This window comes from Lepus europaeus, chromosome 18, assembly GCF_033115175.1.
Source record: "Lepus europaeus isolate LE1 chromosome 18, mLepTim1.pri, whole genome shotgun sequence".
Taxonomy (NCBI): domain Eukaryota; kingdom Metazoa; phylum Chordata; class Mammalia; order Lagomorpha; family Leporidae; genus Lepus; species Lepus europaeus.
This window is the reverse complement of record NC_084844.1, coordinates 10761385-10780986: the sequence shown is the minus strand read 5'-3', so window position 1 is coordinate 10780986 and position 19602 is coordinate 10761385. Positions and strand designations below refer to the sequence as shown.

The 19602-nt window shown below is 37.5% G+C and overlaps 2 protein-coding genes across 2 annotated transcripts in view; both read right to left on the bottom strand.

The window, feature by feature from the left end:
• The window catches only part of ABCA6 (ATP binding cassette subfamily A member 6), a 104353-nt gene that overhangs the window by 11308 nt on the left and 73443 nt on the right, over positions 1 to 19602 (bottom strand). Inside the window, exon 34 of the mRNA XM_062175536.1 lies at positions 63 to 138. Within this exon, the coding sequence (XP_062031520.1) occupies positions 63 to 138 (76 nt within the window). The remainder of the gene's footprint in view (positions 1 to 62; positions 139 to 19602) is intronic.
• Positions 14 to 7215, bottom strand: LOC133776768 (ATP-binding cassette sub-family A member 9-like). The gene is made up of 6 exons (XM_062216002.1): positions 7157 to 7215; positions 4261 to 4319; positions 3287 to 3397; positions 2735 to 2910; positions 2063 to 2201; positions 14 to 181 (listed from the first exon to the last, which is right to left on the bottom strand). The coding sequence occupies exons 1-6, from the start codon at positions 7213 to 7215 to the stop codon at positions 162 to 164; spliced, it is 564 nt and encodes a 187-aa protein (XP_062071986.1). The 3' UTR covers positions 14 to 161.

Here is a 19602-nt window from a genome sequence, read left to right as displayed (position 1 = left end):
AAGAAACACACTGTCCCGCACCTGCCTGCGGGGTGCACAGGTGACCTTGCCTCCGCCCCTACCTTTCTCTTTATTCCCTCAGATAAGGTCTTCACGGGAGCCTTCAGCTGGTCCTGCAGCCTGAGTGCATCCGCCAATCTGCAGGGAACAGTCAATCCACATTATCCCTGAACGATGAGCGCTGCATGTGGGAGAATAAGTGGGTAAGAGCCAACATTGTAGAGGTGAGAATTCTGAGTAGTCAAAGTGGACATAACTTTGCAATGACCTATGAAACTTCCTGAACCTTTAATGGTAATCAAACTCTTAATTTCAAGTTAAGAATAATCAGTAAATTTTGTCTCCTTAGGCATAAAGCGAGAGAAAAACAAGGAGCCAGTGCTGTGGCGTAGTAGGCTAAGCCTCCGCCTGCCATGCTTGCATCCTATATGGGTGCCAGTTCGTGTTCCGATTGCTCCTCTTCCAATCCAGCTCTTTGCTTATTGCTTGGGAAAACAGTGGAAGATGGTCCAAGTGCTTGGGCCCCTGCATCTGCATGGGAGACCAGGATGAAGCTCCTGGCTTAGGATCGGCCCAGATCCTGCCTTTGTGGCCATTTGAGGAGTGAATCAGAGGAAAGCAGTCCTCTCTCTCTGTCTCTCCCTCTCTGTCAGTAACTCTAATATCAAATAAATAAATAAAATCTTTATAAAAATAAAATGAGAGAAAACAATCACAATGAGCTGGGTTCTTAGGTTACCAAGTCTTCTCCTACGAGCATAATATCATTACTTAGAAACCCCTTTCCTGGGGCCGGCACTGTGGCATAGCCAGTAAACCCCCACCTGCAGTGCCGGCATTCCATATGGGCACTGGTTTGAATCCCGGCTGCTCAGCTTTCAATCCAGCTCTCTACTATGGCCTGAGAAAGCAGTAGGAGATGGCCCAAGTGCACCCACATGGAGACTCAGAAGAAACTCCTGGCTCCTGGCTTCGGCTCAGTGCAGCTCTGGCCATTGCAGCCTATCGGGGAGTGAACCAGTGGATGGAAGACCTCTCTCTCTCTGTGTGTGTGTGTAACTCTGACTTTCAAATAAATAAATAAATAAATCTTTAAAAAACAACTCCTTTCCTTAACTTTGTGTAACCATCATCCTCACACCCCCGTGCAGAATACAGGTGCCCCCCTTTTCCATTCTTCTCCCTCTCCATCTCCCTCTCTTTACCTCTCATTAACAACAACAAAAAATATGTTAAAACAATATATTATAAAAACATTTCCACCAAATTGCATTTAAACCGAGATTAATCATCTCAATACCCTCAAGATCTATAATTTCACATACTCTACATTCTTGCTAAAAAAAGGGGGGACCAGGTATGACAGTTCTAGCATAGCTCTCTTGAAATGAACTTAGTAGATGTGTAATCCATATTCATATACTGATACTGACATCATCTACCCTACCATTTTGAGCATTTCCAACATGTTTCCAATATTAATGGCTATACCTTAAATGGTAGCCAATACCCCATTTCTTTTTCAGGAATAGGGAAGAACCTGCACACTTGGATATAAACACTTTCCTATATATTTAGAAAGAAGCAAAAGATAAATTGTATTAGAAAGTTGTTCTCTAACTGTTTATAAAAGAGTGACTCCATTAAAAAATAATGTATTTTAGGAGCATGACACACTAAAATAGATATGTTGTAATTCTGGCCTTATGTAAACTACTTTTGCAAGAACTACAGTGATACATTGTTTATTCTCTGGCATTTGTAGAAGAAAATCATACATCTGAAAGATAAGTCAACTGAGATTCATACTAAACAAAGCAAAGTATCCATTTAAGAGTATGCTATGCATTTTACAAATAGTAATCTGCTCTGCAATGGGATCAGAATACTTCTACGGGATCAAAGTATGCTGGGATGCAGACACTCAAATCAATGAGAGCAAAATTCTCTCTTTTTAGTCAATGGCAACCACCTGTAAGACACAGCTATGGATCATATCCATTCATATTCCACATAGTTCCTAATTCCTCACTAATGTACGTAAAAGAAAACCAAAAGTTACCAGCCAGGATGTCAGCCTCATCCATGAACTGGGTACTGAAGAGAATTACTTTGTCTGATTTTCTCTCTTTTAGGAGATTCCATACTCGGTGCCTTGAAAGAGGATCCAATCCAGCAGTTGGTTCATCCAAGAGCAAAACCTGGACAGTAGGTAAGCACATACAATAAATTTTTTTCCTTTCAGGCAAGATTTTATAAAAATCACTACATTTAAAAGCATTTTGGACAAATATCATAGTACTTAACATTCCACTGCAAAAGTTCTTTTACCTTAATCATTTGCAAATTAAATGTGAGCTAATAAAATATTTTTATAGCCATACACCTGATTTTACCAGTATTCTAGTTTGATTTACCTCAGGATCTCCTAAAATGGCAATACCAAAGGTTAGCTTCCTTTTTTGTCCACCGCTTAAATTTAGAGCAAGTATGTCTTGTATATTTTCCATATCTAAGCCCCTCAAAACTCATTGTACCTAACCAAAAAAAGAACATTTAGTCCAAAATCCAAGATTTTCATATAAAAAATACTACCACTTTTCTATTCTTAGTAATTGCTTTTTGTCTAATGATTAGATAATAAATTGTGTAGAAATAATACAAACACATTCAGAATTTCCAGGTAAATAATTTTCATTTTCATGGTTATGTGACATGTAGCAAATTCATATACCTCTTGCTCCACTTCATTTGGCAGAATCCCTTTTATTTTAGCAAACAGCCTGAGGTTTTCTTTCAAAGTGAGAAAGCCAAACTGCACGTTGGATTGTAGACACACTCCAGTGAACTTGCTGGCAGTTTCCATGTGAGTCATTTCTGACAGTGTGTGATTATAAATGGTGATCGAACCTATAAGCAGAAGGTAGAAAGTTACCATCAGGACAATGTGTCATGTTCCATTTAAAATATGTTAAGATAGAAAATGATGTATGTCAGTTTATAGATCTATTTAAACATATTTTACATATAGGAGTACATCACTGATAAAGAATTTAATGTTTACAATAATATTTGTTCTAGTCAGAATCCCTATTGGTAACTGTATAGTCATAAAACTATATATGAAATATTTAAAACATAAAAAATATTTTCCTAAACACATACAATTCTATATAATATTAAATGAACTTCTATAATTTTTCTCTTAAATACCTGATATAACAGTAATTAATAAAATTGCAGTTAATTCTCTCATGTGCTTGTCTTTAGATAATTATCCTCTCACCTGATGTTGGGACTGAGAGCCCACTGAGTATTTTTAACAGGGTGGTTTTCCCAGCTCCACTATGACCAAGCAGGGCAGTGATCTGGCCTTCATATATGTCAATCACCAGACCTGGCATGATAGAAGACCATTGAGTTCAGATCCTAGACATCAATTTCACATTCTATGAATTTTTTTATAATTCTTTGTAGCATAAATATATTTGATTACCAATATTCAAAATAAAATCAAACTTAAACTTCTTTTAAAATTGTGTCTCAGATTATATATATATATATATATATTTGTAAGATTTATTTATTTATTTGAAAATTAGAGTTACGCAGAGAGAGAGGAGAGGCAGAGAGAGAGAGAAGTCTTCCATCTGCTGGTTCACTCCCCAATTGACCGCAATGGCCAAAACTGTGCCAATCCGAAGCCAGGAGCCAGGAGCTTCCTCTGGGTCTCCCATGTGGGTGCAGGGGCCCAAGGCCTTGGGCCAGCTTTTTCTACTTTCCCAGGCCATAGCAGAGAGCTGTATTGGAAATGGAGCAGCTGGGATTTGAACCTGTGCCTATATGGGATGCCAGCTTTGCAGACAGCAGCTTTACCCACTATACCACAGATACCAGCCCCAGATGATACATATTTCCTAACTACAGTGCCACCAATGACATGTAATTTTGTGATTAACAGGTTTCATTTTTGATAAAGACAGATTTATCATTAAAGAGAGGCTGACTATAATAAAGAGAGCTTTAGGACTTGAGCATATAATAAGAGGAAAATAAATTTTATGTTTTCATGTATCTTTTAAATCCATAAGATTCTAAATGGTACACCTACCTTTTAAAAATTGTTATACAACTTTTCATTTACTTGGAAGGGGACATAATGTGTTCCAAAGTCATGATATCTGTCCCTGTAATCTTTATCAAGGTGACATAGCATGAGGCAGAGTCATTAAGCAAACAGCCATGTCAAATATAAATTACCTTTCAAAGCTTCTACTTTCTCATGCTTTCCTGCATATTCTTTTGTAAGATTTTTGATTCTGAAAAAAAAAGGGAAATATTTTGAGGAAATGGACAAAGGGTTGATAAACCAAGGCTTTGAGGCTGTGAGGCAACCTGAGAACTCTTTTCTTTCACATAGGCACTGGCAGAAGAATCTAAGGCATGTCATTTGACGTGATACCCTGATCATTGTCAGCTGAATGGGGTACAGTATCCTCGGGGTGGGGAGGGATAGCTAGCCCGTGAAAATATTTTGCCACAGGATTGTGACAAATGAGTGGATAACAGGAAAGCTGGAGATGGTTAGGAGGTACTAGGGTGGAGAAAGGAAGTTATACTCCCTCACAGAAAAATTAGGGCTTTGGATCAAATTTTCTGGATAAAGAGCTAGAAGTGTACCCCTCATCAGTTTTCTATCAATTTAATTTACTCAAAACTCACTGAGTTTTGTTTGTCAGCAATAAAATGGAGATGACAACATCAACTATCATTTAGAGTTAATTTGTAGAGTGCATAAGATAATACTGCAGGAATCAAAATGCATAGTACAAAGTAAACCTCCAAATAACGTGAGAGCAAAAGAAGAAGAAACAAGTTTTAAAACAAAGATTTTAGAAAAGAGTGCAGGAAAAAATTCAAAATAAGTTGAAAGTCTCCTACAAGCCAGGCCCAATGCATTTTATTTGCATTGTTCTTTTTCACATTTTCCCAACAAATCAGCAAGTTGGATTAGCCTGCTCAGCCTGCTTTAAACAAATACCATAAGACTGGATAAAGAACAGACATTTGTTTCTCATAGTTCTAGAGGCTGAGAAGTCCAATATTGAAGTGGTAAGTTGATCTGGCTCGTGGTGAGGGCTCTCTCTCCAGTTTTACCAATGGTCACCTTTTTGCTGTGTTCTCACATGGCAGAGAGAGAGAGCAAGAGAGAGAGTGCATAAAGCCTCTGGTGTCTATTTGTATAGATACATTAATCCTTATGGAGCTCCCACCCTCATGATCTCATCTATTCCTAACTGCTTCTTAAAGGCCCCATCTCCAAATATCATCATTCCAGTTTCAATATATGAATTCTGAAGGGACACAATTGAATCCATAGACTAGATATAATCCAAAGTAGCTTTGAAGAGGGCAGGACTTGAGATGCAATACTTTAAGAGTTGAATGCATATGAGTTCTGATATTGTTCTTCCTAAGCTGTGTGGCCTTGGGTAACTTGCTTAATTTTTCCTATCCTCCCTGTCCCATATTTTCTCTTTCATGCAATAAGAAGTATCTGCTTGCTTTATTCTTTCATTTCATTACGCAGTGTGATTGATTTTTTCCTGTAAGTTTTGATATAATTCAATCTTAGCATTTAGGCAGTAGTGCAGTTGGCACAACAGTGCACTTTATTCTTTTGTCCTCTACAGTAAGAAATGATTATCATTCCATTTGGCTTGGACTCTGGGATAGAATGACTCACAGTCTCAGAACTCTGTGAACTGGTGTGATGGATGCAGGGTAGGTCAGAGCAGTGAAGCAAGGTAGTTTAAGGTTACCAGGCTATAGACAAAACCTTCCAGACTATCTAAATAGTTAGCTATGCAGGACTATCTGCTTCCAATGTCTCCAACCATTGCTGGAGATAAGTGTTTGAAATCATAGGGCTAATTTTATTGCCTAAAAAATTACAAACCTTGAAAACTTTCCTACTTGCCAACTTTGTAAATCAAAATATCTTCTTTCAGCATTGAAAGCTTTCTATATGATTCTTTGATAAGGACTGATTCTGACCCCAGCACTGGAAAGGATATAAATCTTAGCATTCCAGCTTGGAAGGATATCACAGCTCTTAAGAATACAGAAAAAATGCATAGATATGACAAAACACTAGTCCTTATCATCTGCTCATATTCAATTTATGTTTTTAAAAACAAAATGTTTAGAGACTATAAGTATCATAAAAAAAAGTTTAGAATCAAAATGGATTGATGAAAGGAGTGGATCAGAAAGGTTTTATTGAGAAGTGAGATGAAGATAATACTGAATCTGATGGAAAAAGTTAGGAAAATATCTGGAGTATTAGGGATCTCTAGATGTCTGGAAATCAAAGCAACCAACATTGAACAAAGCATGTACATCATCTTCATGGGAAGATATGCATGGTGCCATGAACCCTAACTGCTTCATTCCTTCACGTCTCCCTGGAATGTGTTTCCTACCCCTTTGCAGCTTCATTTTTCTGTCTTTTCTCATCTTGTTAGCCAGGAAGGGAAGAGGAAGGGAGAAAGTGAACCACAGAGAAGAAAGGAGTGAGAATAACAAGGAAGATGATGACATTGTCTATCACCAAGATGGTAACAGAAGAAAGGAGAGAAAAATATGAAGAGGAAAACCAAGAGACAATGAGGGAAATAGAAATAGGAATATTATTATGTGATGTTTGTTGCCATACAAAAAGATATTAGTAATTACAAATGTTGAGAATGAGAAAAAACAATGCTATTAAGAATGAGTGGATTTGGGGAGTGAAACAGCACATAGGAGAGTGCTTGCCCCAGCAGACTAAGTTAGAGGGGGAATCCGCAGGCCTGGGGAGCTGTGGATAGCAGTGGGAGGGAGTGCTTGGCAAACTACTTCTGAAGTTCCACGCAGGGAAAAAATAAATGAACAAATAGGAAGTGGTACACCTCCCTACCCCTACCACCACCTTGCAGGGACTGGCAGTGCTGGAAGAAGTCATTCTGCTCCTTTGTTTTTATTTTTTTCTATTTTTGTATGCAAGCAGGTGGTAGCTGCCCCTGCCTCCTGTGTCCTAACCTAGCAATAGCGGGGATCGCTTCACCTTCCACCCAAACAGCAAGGAACACAACAATTCAGAAGAATACCTTACCCCACGATGCAAGCAGTACAGCAAGGGGAAGCCCCACCTATCTTGCCAGCCACCACCATAGTGAAACGAGCTGAGCCCCCACAGGCATTGGCTCAGCACACATGCCCATGACACACAGACCTATAGCACCTCACAACAGAGGGAACCGTGCTCACAGGAAAGTCACTACAGATCAAAAGAGCAGTACAGTAAGCAGACCAACCTAGTTGGAAGCAATCCCACTGAGATTTGGAACCAGACAAGGGTGCTCACGCTCACATTGCTTTTCAATAGTGCTGGAAGTTCTAGCCTGAGCCATTAGACAAGAAAGATATAAATTAATAAATTATTATCAATAATCTGATTATAGCCTCATGTCTCTTCTCTGAATTATAAGGAATAATGTACATTCTATGTATGCATCCTTCATAGGATACATCTTTCCTGGAAAAATTCAAGTTTTGTCTTGATTCCATAGAAATACCTACTTACCATTGTCATTGGACCAAATCCTTTTCATGCTTTAAGGTCAGTTGGAATGTCATTTCAGTTAGTAAGTATTTCCTGATATTTCTCAGTAGAGTATCTCCTTCTTTATTATTTTCCCCCTATACATTTAAAATTCCATGACAGGATGTAGGGGGTTTGATGCAAGCATTAAAATACCACTTGGGATGCCAAAATCCTATATCAGAGTGCCTGAACTCAAGTTCCATCTGTGCTTTGATTCCAGCTTCCTGCTAATGCACACCGTTGGAGACAACAGGTAATGGTTCAAGTACTTGGTTCCCTGCAACCCACATGGGACACCCAGATTGTGTTCTGAGTTCCTGGCTTTGGCATGACCCAGCCCTGGGCATTTGGGGAATTAAATAGTGGATAGAAGATCTCTCTGTGTCTGTCTTTCTCCATCTCTCTACCTTTCAAATAAATGAAAAAGAAAAGAAAAAAAAAAAAGAAAATCCATGATAGAATCTAAACCATTATTATGACTGTATACCCATACTTCTAACATACCCATTACAGTATCTCCAAAGAAATGTGCTTGTGTTCTGCTATTTCTGGTTCTTAGTACTTTGTACAGTGGTCTGAACATAGAAGCATTTTGGTATATTATGCCTAATCAATGAAGTGAATAAATGGTCGAATAGAATAATCTGTTATATAACCAACTATCAAAATTTAATTTATAGTGCAGTTAGGTTCTTTTAATTTGATACTCACTTCTATGATAGCAGCATTAATGGCAGCTTGAAAAGCTACAAAGCCTTTCTCCCAGAAAATTGAACTCTCACACGTTATTTTTTCATCCATTACTTGACAATGAGCTTTAGAGAAAAAAGAATATGCCCATTATTATGGGATGAGAGAATCTTGGTTGTAGGAAAAATAAAAAGCTAAAATATCCCAAAGGATACTCAAAATTCATGCTAATATTGTAAAGTATATCCAGAGAGATTGTACCTGAATTTCTTTGTTAATATGTTTAAGATTTATTCTTCATGATTTTTTTATTCAGTCTTATAATTCTATTAGTCAAGAATATTTTCGATGGGACCAGTGTTGTGCTGGGTTGAGCTGCTGCCTGCAACACCAGCATCCCCTCTGAGTGCCGGTTCAATCTTGGCTACTCCATTTCTGATTCAGCTCCCTTGAATGCACATGGGAAAGCAGTGGAAGATGGCTCATGTGTTTGGACTGCAGCTACCCATGTGGAAGACCCAGATAGAATTCCAGACTCCTGATTCCTGGCTTTGGCCTAGCCAATCCCCAATCATTACAGCCATTTGGGAAGTAGACCAATGAATGGAATCTCTCTATATATATTTCTGCTGTAACATATGCCCCCTACTGGCTAATAACATAATAGCAAAAATTGTGTTTTATTTTTTTTTATTTCTCTACAAGTAAAGTTACCTGAATGATCTCTGTGTTCTTTCATCTTGGGGATTCTATGCCCCCAAGAAAACTTTAAGTGATATGAGAAGGTATCCTTAAAGATGACTCTCACTGCATCCATTGATTCATTTAAGCCCAATTCGTCCATGCTTTTTCCATCAGGCCACCCCATGACTGTTCTTCCTGCAGTGTAGAAAAAGGGAATAGTTAAGATTTCTATGTGGCCAAAGACAGCATGCCATATCCAATTATGTTTAAATAATTTTATACTAAATATATTTCTTTCCTAGTGGCAATGATGAGCCTAAATATGAGTTTTACATTTAGAGGTGAGGGGGTGGATTTATAATGTCCTAGAAAAAAATAAGTGTCATATAGCAAACACTTTTATTTTAAATATATTATGCCTTTCCTAATAAACTGTTTAACCAATGATTTAAAGAACAATGAATTTGTGAAAGAATCGCAATGCCAATGCTTCCATTAAATTCATTTATAGATAGACCTATCTAAAATTGAATTGCGTACTGCAGTTATGATATATAATTTTTCAGTAGACAGTAGTGTCAACGTGGCCAAATTTTCAATCACAGCATGAACGTGTTAAATGTTGACAGTGTCTTCTTAAAAGACTTTGTTTATTTTAAAATATGTAATGTAAACAGCTGCCTGTTACTAGTCAGCACTACACGATTTAACCCATATTTAACACGGTCAGAATCTTGTTGAGTTGTTCTGGTGCATTTCAGCACGTTCCCCTGTCCTCTGTATGTCCTACAATTTGGTACCTGGATGCAGACCTAGATGTAACCTTTTCACTAGACCGTGGGTGGTGGCATATTGCTTTATTAGAGGCTCATAATTTCTAAATGTCTCTTGAGATAGTAGCAACTGTTGACATTCATTGACCATAATAATGAATTCAATTGAAGATTTTAACTATTTCTGTTATTTTAAAATTTCTTAGCAGAAAAATTTACAAAATAAACTTTTGCATAATCTACTTGGTGATGAAATAAGATAGTTCACATAGGTTACATGCTGGAATTTCTTTTTTAAAAATTTTCACAATAAAAAACAATTTACTACCAAAAAGTTAAATAGTCAGTTATAATTTTCTTTGAATATAATTATGAAACCTGGAACTTAAATATCTAGTTGATGATTCTGAAATCATTGCATTTACATTTGTTGAATCCCGACTTGTGCCGAATTGACTGTGGAGTCCTTTAACAAGCAGAGTTAGACAGTGAGAGAGAGAGAGAGAGACAGAGAGAAAGGTCTTCCCTCTGTTGGTTCACCCCCCAAATGGCCGCCACAGTCAGCGTGCTGCGCCAATCTGAAGCCAGGAGCCAGGTGCTTCCTCATGGTCTCCCATGCGGGTGCAGGGGCCCAAGCACTTAGGCCATCCTCCACTGCCTTCCCGGGTCACAGCAGAGAGCTGGAATGGAAGAGGAACAACTGGGACTAGAACCCGGCGCCCATATGGGATGTGGGCACCGCAGGCAGAGGATTAACCAAGTGAGCCACGGCGCCAGCCCCAAAAGTTTTAAAAATATGTTATATCATTTACTTCTCATTGGACTATTAAAAATTAGAAAATTGAATGGTATTAGGCTTTGTTAACCCTATAATGCTGGTTACTATTAAATGTTCTAATGGGGATAAAGGAAATTAATGTACTGCTGGTGGGGTATAGACTTGCACAGTCATTTGGTGCTTAATTACTAATTCATTACTACTTAGCAAAATTCTACCATGAATCAGCTCTTTTCCTGGGTATATGTTCAAAGGAAATTCTCACATGGGTTCATGAGATCTACAAGAGAATTTGTACAAGGATGCCCTTCATGGTATAGGTTACTGTGGCATCCTGTTGTAAAGCAAACTTTGATGGGTACAGCCCAGAGAGTATTCATGAGCAATGGATTGGTGTCTACCTATCAACAAGAAGAGATATAAAAACACAGTGTCAATTCAAAAAGAAAAGACATGAGGGAGTGTTATATCACCATATCACCATATCATTTATATCCATTTACACAAATGGAATATATGTTTCTCAAAATGTCCAGACTAAACGATCACTAAAAAATTCAATAAAGAGATTATTTTGGTTGGGGGAAGTAGGAAAGGCAGTTGAGTGTGAAATATGAGTTGGAAATGCAAGGAAATAATAAAAACAAAATAGGAGTCTTTTTAAACACACTCATTCCATGTGTCATGAATTCAAGAACACAATTAATTCAATTCTCTGTAGATGTTTTAAAGTTAAAGTTCAAAAGAGGTCCAAGTTAATCATCATAAAACACACACACACACACACAACCAAATAATTCCAATAGCAAAACTAAACAATAAATAATTTTTTTAAAAAACCAAAGGAAATAGACAGAAAAATGTCACGAAAATTTCTGAGGATTTCACACTGTTCGTTATGGCTATACTCATCTGCTGTGTATTTGAGCTCCTGATAATGCAGATTATAATGGCCTGAAAACACTGACTACAAATGGACTACATTTCCTATTAAGAAATCAATGTTGTTGTAAACCTCCCTATCTAAAAGGGTTAACTATATTGCCCTGGTGACTACTTTCTGTGAATTCATATATGTGTGAGAAAATATTTATGAATAAAAACAATTAGATATGTAATTTTCAATAATGTACTTATTTGTTTCTGAGGGTTTGGATTGACTTTCTTCCACTGCACACATTGATGTAAATATCAAGGAAAAATAGTTTCAATGACAGTAGCACAAAACATCTATGCAGTTAAGATTAAATTGCATTTAATAGGAAATTTGTTGTAAATAATAATAATTCATTATAAAAAGACAGCCATTTTCCAATTAGCTAAAATTCCTGTTATTCACAGACTTATAAGTGCATATCACAACAAATTAGTTCAAAATTCTTACAGACTTAGTGTGGTAAACAAGATCAATAACAACAGTTTACTAAGTTTTTGGAATGGAAATATTCTCAAGCCAGTTAAAAAACAATTCAAACCTCAGAAAATTGTGTATCTTCCAATGTTTAACATTTCTCTGGCAAAAAAAAACTAAAAACAAACAAAAAATAATAAAGATTTCAAGTAATTTTGTAAATAGTTCATACTTACATTCCTTTCACTTTATCCAAAACCTTGTGAGATAACATATGTAATCTGAGTATGCTTTAGTCAAGGGGCAAAATAGAAAAATCTTTACTTCAACTGACTATATAGTGATACACTACAAAATATTCAGATGATTTGAAAAATAAAATGATCCAATAATAACTTACAGCATTTAATGTCTTCCACCCAAGCGTTTGGCATTCCTATTTCTTTCTTTCTTTTTTTAACAGGCAGAGTGGACAGTGAGAGAGAGAGATACAGAGAGAAAGGTCTTCCTTTTGCTGTTGGTTCACCCTCCAATGGCCGCCGCGCGAATGGCCTCCGCGGTAGCGCGCTGCGGCCGGCGCACCGCGCTGTTCCGATGGCATTCCTATTTCTATTATTATTTTTATACATTCAAAATAACCACAATTTTAAAGGTTGACTTACTCTCAGGAAAGCTGAAGAAAAAATCTAAAAACACAGTTCATCCATGAGTTGTTGCATGTCCTGGAGAAGAATTCACATTTCCTTTGGGTCACTACTACATCATGCTTTTAATTTCATGTTTATTGTGAATAGTTCCTTTTTCAGACTGATTTCAGAAGAGGGTTATGGTCTCAACTCAGCAAGGCTGCCAAAAACTTTATGCTCACGTGGTTACTTCTTTGCTGTTTTGCATTTCTTTGTCTTCTGCCAGCCCCTCAGCAGGGAGTTCACAGTTGCAGATGCTTGGCGGGACATATCCAAACATTAGGAACTATAAAACCGAGGAGAATCCAGTCTTTCTCCATTGGATTTTTGATGCACGGCCCTACTGGGGACGCGGAACCTCAACACAATCTTTTAAATAAAGATTAAAAATCCAGTTCAGAGAAGAGTAAAACAATGTGGAAGAGAATACTTTTTTAAAATGACACATTAACATACAAATTGATTGGAAAAGGAAAGTACCTCAAAATTGATAGGAAAATACCTCCAAATCTTCCACAGATTCTTAAAAGGTGGATCTAGAAGTACAGCAGTGAAGCAATGTAGTTGTTTTCAGGGTAACAAACTTTGAATTTTCATCTGCATCCCAGTTGCATTGCATGCATGGTAATTGCAGCAACTTCTTTGGTAAAGAGAATAGAATTTTTGGAGTTGTGGCAACTTTGTTGTTTCTGCAACAGGTCCCAGGAAATAAACTACTTTCTCTATAATTAATCACTAATTTTTAGTATGTCCTGCTTTCCAATATTGTTAGAGAAACATTTTTAACAGTAAAATCTGCTATTCATCTTTCTTTTGGGAACAGCTTGTGGAAACATGGCTGTTCCAAAATTTGTTGTAATTCATCAGGATTACTTTTGGCTGAAGAAGAAAGGTGAAAAAAGTCCATTATCTTTCTGCTTGTGGCCAGTAAGTCAGTTAAATTCGTCTGCACAATAGTTACTTCCTGAACGCATAATTAAAGGGTCTGAGAAATGAATATATGCAATTCTTAAATTCTTACATGTAATCTTCCTTACCTACTCCCATTTCCCCAATGTTTATTTAATCATAGTTAAGCTTTTGTTAATTATTTATATGAAATCTGAAAATTTCACAGCAAGCAATGTTTGTGGAAACAGACTAAACTCATTAATTCATAATATTGTCAAACAAAAAATGTTTCTGTATGTCTTTTGTCTTTTGTAGAAGATAAGAATGATCATATTAATAGTATGGCCAACATTCTGCGCACAGGGAATATGGTTTAGGAAACATCTTGTTTCCAAGGAGAACTTTGTAGCTAATTAAAGCTTTGAAGTTCTAGCTGTAGTACTCATTCAGTTCTGAACTCTGTTCTTCTCATATATGTTGGCCTCTTCCTTTACAAGTTTTGTAATCTCTGTAATAGAAAAAACTCATTCTCATTCATCTTTTTTAAACAAATACTTATTTATTTATTTGAAAATCAGAGTTACAGAGAAATAAGGAGAATCGGGGAGACAGACATCTCCCATCTGCTGGTTCACTCCCCAACGGCTGCAACAGCCAGGGCTGAGCCAGGTCGAAGCCAGGAATCAGAAGCTTCATCCAGGTCTCCTATGTAGGTGGCAGGGGCCTAAGTATTGGGGCAATCTGCTGCTGCTTTTCCCAGGCCATTAGTAAAGAGCTGATTCGGAAGTGAAGCAGCCAGGCCAGGAACTGGCACCCTGTGTGATGCTGGTATCACAGGCGGCCTTACCAATAGGCCACAATGTCAGTTCCATTAACACTACCTTGATTTTTTTCAAGTGTATTTACTCTTAACAATCTACAGAATGAGCTTGTCAAAAAAAAATCCTATGAGCTTTCAAAAATGAAATGGCATTGATTTCATAGCATAATCCACCTATTTAACAACCACACATTTTATTTACTGCGTGCAAGGCACACTTAAATCTCAACATATTTATGTAGGCACTCCATTTTACATATGGGCAAAGTGAGTCCCAGAGTTTAAATAATTTGCCCCAGTTTACACAATTGGTGAGGAGCAGAACTTGAGTTAAAACCCAGACCTTCTCCAGTCTATAAATTGAAGTTAAAATTGTTCTGTTGTCTCACGTCTCTGTTAGTGCCATCATGCTAGTCTCATTTCAGGTACATTTACCTTTCCCCTTGCTTTTGGCTTCATGTATTTTGCAGCAATATTCTCCATTGCCAGGAGTCTCACAAATTTCATGTGGTGTGTTTTACATCAGGCCCCAACATGCCTCTTGGAACCCTTGTTAGCTATTATGCAGAGTACTTGTCATCCTGGGACCTGTGTGTGGCTCTCCTCAATGCTATGTGCAAAAGCAAAATAACTCTACTTGCAAAGTGGGGAGAATGAAGCATTCCATCCGCCTGATCAAGAATGACAGAAAATGTCTGCTTGTTTCTCAGGGACTTTTCTTTCTTTTCCTCCTTCCTTAGGCCCAGCTACAATACATGATTACAGGTTTTGTCACATATCCTTTAAAAAGTCTCTCTCTCTCTCTCTCTCTCTCTCTCTCTCTCTCTCATGTCACTCTGCATATGAAATAAATAAATCTTTAAAAAATAAAAAATGAAAAGTTTCTCTTTTTTCCTTAATAATACAATAAACAAATTCTAGTTGGTACTGTTTTATACTTTTTGCCTGGAAACATCCTTTGTAGGATATATTCCTGTCTTCTACTTTTATTTGCACTTGCACTTCTCCAGTGTATTTTGACAAACCTCTGTTATCTGTCCAGAATGTCTCTTCAGACAGTACAGTTGTATTTTTCTTTTTATTTGCACATTTTTCACTTTTCATAGAGGGAACTTAAGTCCCTTGGATGACAGATCATTTCTTCCAGGTAATTTATAGTCTCTTTCAATTCAACTTCCCTGTGGTTTTCCGTTTTTTTGTTTTCTCTATTCCCTTTTTAGCTTCCCCTTTTATTCACCTCTTATCTAACCAGTTCCAGATTTGTACTTTGGCCTACTAGTGAGTATCAAATATTAAGAGACATTACTCTGGCAATGTGAAAAATCAGTCTTGTATCTCTAGCTATCTTCCTACCCATGCACCCTGCAACTTGCAGCATAAATTGTTTAGCAAATTTGAACTAGAAATCTTAGCATTACTCCTTGCTAATTGTACTGCCAGGCATGTGACTCACCCTGAAAACCTCAATAATTTACCCAGGAAGCCTCAGTTTTCTCATCTGTGAGAACCAGATGATAATGATAGGACCTAACAGAAGTCATTTTAGAATTGGAGATGTTAGGATTTTATCAATCTATCTGATTGACAAAAAAATATACTACGTTGACAATTTAACATTCATTTCTTAGACTACTTGTGATATCAAACCTATTTTAACATATTTTGGCCATTTGCAAGTGTTGTTCACCATAACAAATCTGTCCATTTTCTCTACATGTATTTTTGTTACTTTTTCATTTCATTTTTTTTTGTTTTTTAATTTGGATTGAACATTTCTTACATTACTCACTTTAAAAATAGTATGGTATTGCCAGTTCACAACTAGTTTTGCTACTAAGAATGCTTACATAACTTTAATTCTCAACAATTTGAAGTATTTTGTTGATCTCCATAGCATATTTTAGAGGTTTCTCTTTAACCACAAGTGTATGAAATTTCATAGCGACGTGCTTAGGTGTAGGTTTTGTTTTTGTTTTTGTTCTGTGTGGCACTTTGTGGTCACTTGAAACCAAAGAACTTGTTTCCTTTGTATTTTAAGTTCTGGGGAATTTTCAGTAAACACTTTAGCCAAATATTGTTTCTCTTCCAGTCCTTCTGTTCTTTATGCCTGGAAGTTTATTAGATACGTGAACTACGTCATCCCTGTCTCTCTTTGGCCCATCTTCCATCTTCAATGGGAAAGCAGATAATTTTCAGACTATATGTGAACAACCCTTCCTACCTGTAATTTGTATTGTCACTCCCATTTCTGACTTGACAGTATACTGCCTGCTTTGAAAATGCATAAGGCTTTTTATCATCTACTCTCTGCTTTCTCTCTTGCCTTGTCCCATTTCTCTAACTCCAACCATACATAGACATGACTTTAAAAAAGATTTATTTATTTGAAAGGCAGAGTTACACGGGGGACGGGGTGGGGGAGACAGAGATATCTTCCACCTGCTGGTTCATTCCACAAATGGCTGCAATGACTAGAGTTGGACCAGGCTGAAGTTAGGAACCCTATCCAGGTCTTCCATGTGGGTGGAGGGTCCCAGGGCTGAGGCCATCCTCTACTGCTTTCACAGAGGCATAAGCAGAGTTGGATTGGAAGTGGAGCAGCTGGGATTCCAACTGGTGCCCATATGGAATGCCAGCATTGCAGGCGCAGCTTAACCCGCTGATCCACAACACTGTTCCCCATAAGCATTTTTTTTAAGTGAATGCACTATTTTCTTTGCTCTCCTAGAACTAATCCCTGCTCTCAAATGACCTGTCCTGTTGATGACATCTATCTGCTTAGCTTCTACTTGTCGTAGAGGTTTCAGCTTTGACTTCTCCCTAAGACTCTCTTTGCCCTCAATCTGCATGAGTCACATGCTCCTCCCAGGTACTCCCTTGGCACATCATGGTTACTGCTTTTGTAGTATGCACTTCACTAAATATTTTTAAAAAGATTTATTTATTTGAAAGGTAGAGTTACAGAGAGACAGAGAGGTCTTCCATTGTGCTGGTTCACTCCCCAAATGGCCACAATGGCCGGAGCTGAGCCGATCCAAATCTGGGAGCCAGGAGCTTCTTCTGGGTCTCCCAAGAGGGTGCAGGGGCCCTAGGACTTGGGCCAACTTCTACTGCTTTCCCAGGCCACAGCAGAGAGCTGGATAAGAAGTGGAGCAACGGGGCCGGCACCATGGCTCCTCTGCCTGCAGCGCCGGCATCCCATATGGGCACAGGGTTCTAGTCCCGGTTGCTTCTCTTCCAGTCCAGCTCTCTGCTGTGGCCCGGGAGGGCAGTGGAGGATGGCCCAAGTGCTTGGGTCTCTGCACCCACATGGGAGACCAGGAAGAAGCAGCTAGCTCCTGGCTCTGGATTGGCGCAGCGTGTCGGCCGTAGCGGCCATTTGGGGAATGAACCAATGGAAAGAAGACCTTTCTCTCTGTCTCTCTGTCTATAATTCCACCTGTCAAAAAAAAAAAAAAAAATTGGAGCGGCCTGGTCTTGAACCAGCGCCTATATGGGATACCAGCACTGCAGGTGGTGGCTTCACTGGCTTCGCCACAGTGCCAGCCTCGCACTTCACTATATTTCAAGATAATGATACTCATCTCTTTCCTATGGTATATTATAAAAATCTAAAGGGCATATAATCTTTACCACAGTACACATCAAAGGGCCTGGAAACATGAAAGTTGTTTGATTCATTTTTTTGAGTATTAATCATATAATATTTACTGTCAGCTGGGGAAGCAAGAAAAAGTGTAATTTTTTTCCCTGGAAGCTTGGTTATGACAGATGAATTGTTTTCAGTAAAGGAAGGGTGTTTTTCTTAAAAGATGATATTTAGAAGGAAAGTGAAAATGAAATTTTGAAAATACAGAAGTCAATTAACAGATGGAGTACTGCTCTTTTGGGAGGAGGCATGGGTAAGAAGAACTGGATTAAGAAGCAAGATGAATGTACAATTCTTAAGGAGAAGGGACAGTTTTTTCCACTTCGACAAGAAAAAAAGGAAGTGCCAATGAGAGGCAAAAGAATTCTAAAAAGGACAACGTGAAATAAATATTTCACCTTTGAGGATTAGTATATGTTTCTGAACGGAGAGAAAATTCTTAGACTAGACCAAGTGTACTAGGAAATTTAGGACAGAGTCAGGGATCTTGAAATAGGTATCGAGGAGAATGGAGGATTACCGCAGACATTTCAGAAATAAACAAGCCATGCTGAAAGTCCTAGGACCCTAGGTAGTACTACTTCATACAAAAGAAAATTTTGTAAAGTTTGTCTCTTATGTCTCAAAATGACATTGCTTTAAAGTTATTTATCATTGATTGGAATTATTAGTGGATGGAGAAAGGCAATGGCTTATTGAAACTAATAAACAATGAATGACTTAAAGACTTGGCAAGAAAATTCTTAAAATGATCGAAGAAAAAAAATGTAGTTATTGAAAAAGTTGAGTTAGCCAAACTCAGGACACTAGCATCATACAAATGGCAATGCAAAAACAGTACATGAATTTACAGAAGTATTCTTGAATTTTGTAATCTTTTTGCTAGTTCATTCATTTTACTAATGCTGGTGTGTTTTCATGCTTTTTACTTGTATGCACCAATTTTGAATTTACAAAAGAAAATCACTGGATCTACACAGGTTTCTCTCTTACATGAGCCTTTCTATTAAATTTGGGTCTCCTTGAACCTCACAATAATTCATAAGTACAGGTCATGCATACACTATAGTTAGAGTTACAGAAGTTGCCTAGAGGTCACAGGGTTTGAAAGAGCTAAACATTTCTTCCATTGGATTTTGTCTCAGGTTTGTACTATGTAGAAAGTGAGTTTATTAGTTACAGTAGAAGCCAATGCATATTCATGGAAATCTTAGCTGAGAATAGGAAATCAAAGCCTTCCTCTACAGTTTTTTGGGCCATTAACCCTTTCGCTCATGTGTTTGAGTTAGTATATGTTAAATTTGATATCCTTCATAGAAAATTTTGACTATTAAACCCATATAAGAAGTTCAGGTGCTGTACCTTTTTGTAGAAAAAGGTATTTTTTGTGTTTTGTTTTGTTTTGTTTTGTTTTTTTTGTAGAAAAAGGAGTTTCAATGGAAACTCCATGTGAAAACCTATTCAATAATTTAAAAGTACGAATACTGTTTACATTACATAACCCTTTCTGAACACATTCTGGAGATTTTTTTTTTTTTTGCAAATTTTCTATCATTCTCAGTATAAAACTTAAAAATGCTGAAGAAGAAAGAAATCAGGCTAATACTTTTAAATTGACCATTTGGACCAAAA

Excerpts from the sequence above, each read along its gene's own strand:
- LOC133776768 (XM_062216002.1), bottom strand. The coding sequence starts at position 7,215 with ATGGTGGTGGCTGGCAAGATAGGTGGGGCTTCCCCTTGCTGTACTGCT. Across the intron at positions 2,911-3,286 it reads GCTCTCAGTCCCAACATCAG|GTTCGATCACCATTTATAAT; the intron begins GTGAGAGGATAA and ends TTCTGCTTATAG. Across the intron at positions 182-2,062 it reads TGAGGCTGACATCCTGGCTG|CGCTCATCGTTCAGGGATAA; the intron begins GTAACTTTTGGT and ends TCCCACATGCAG.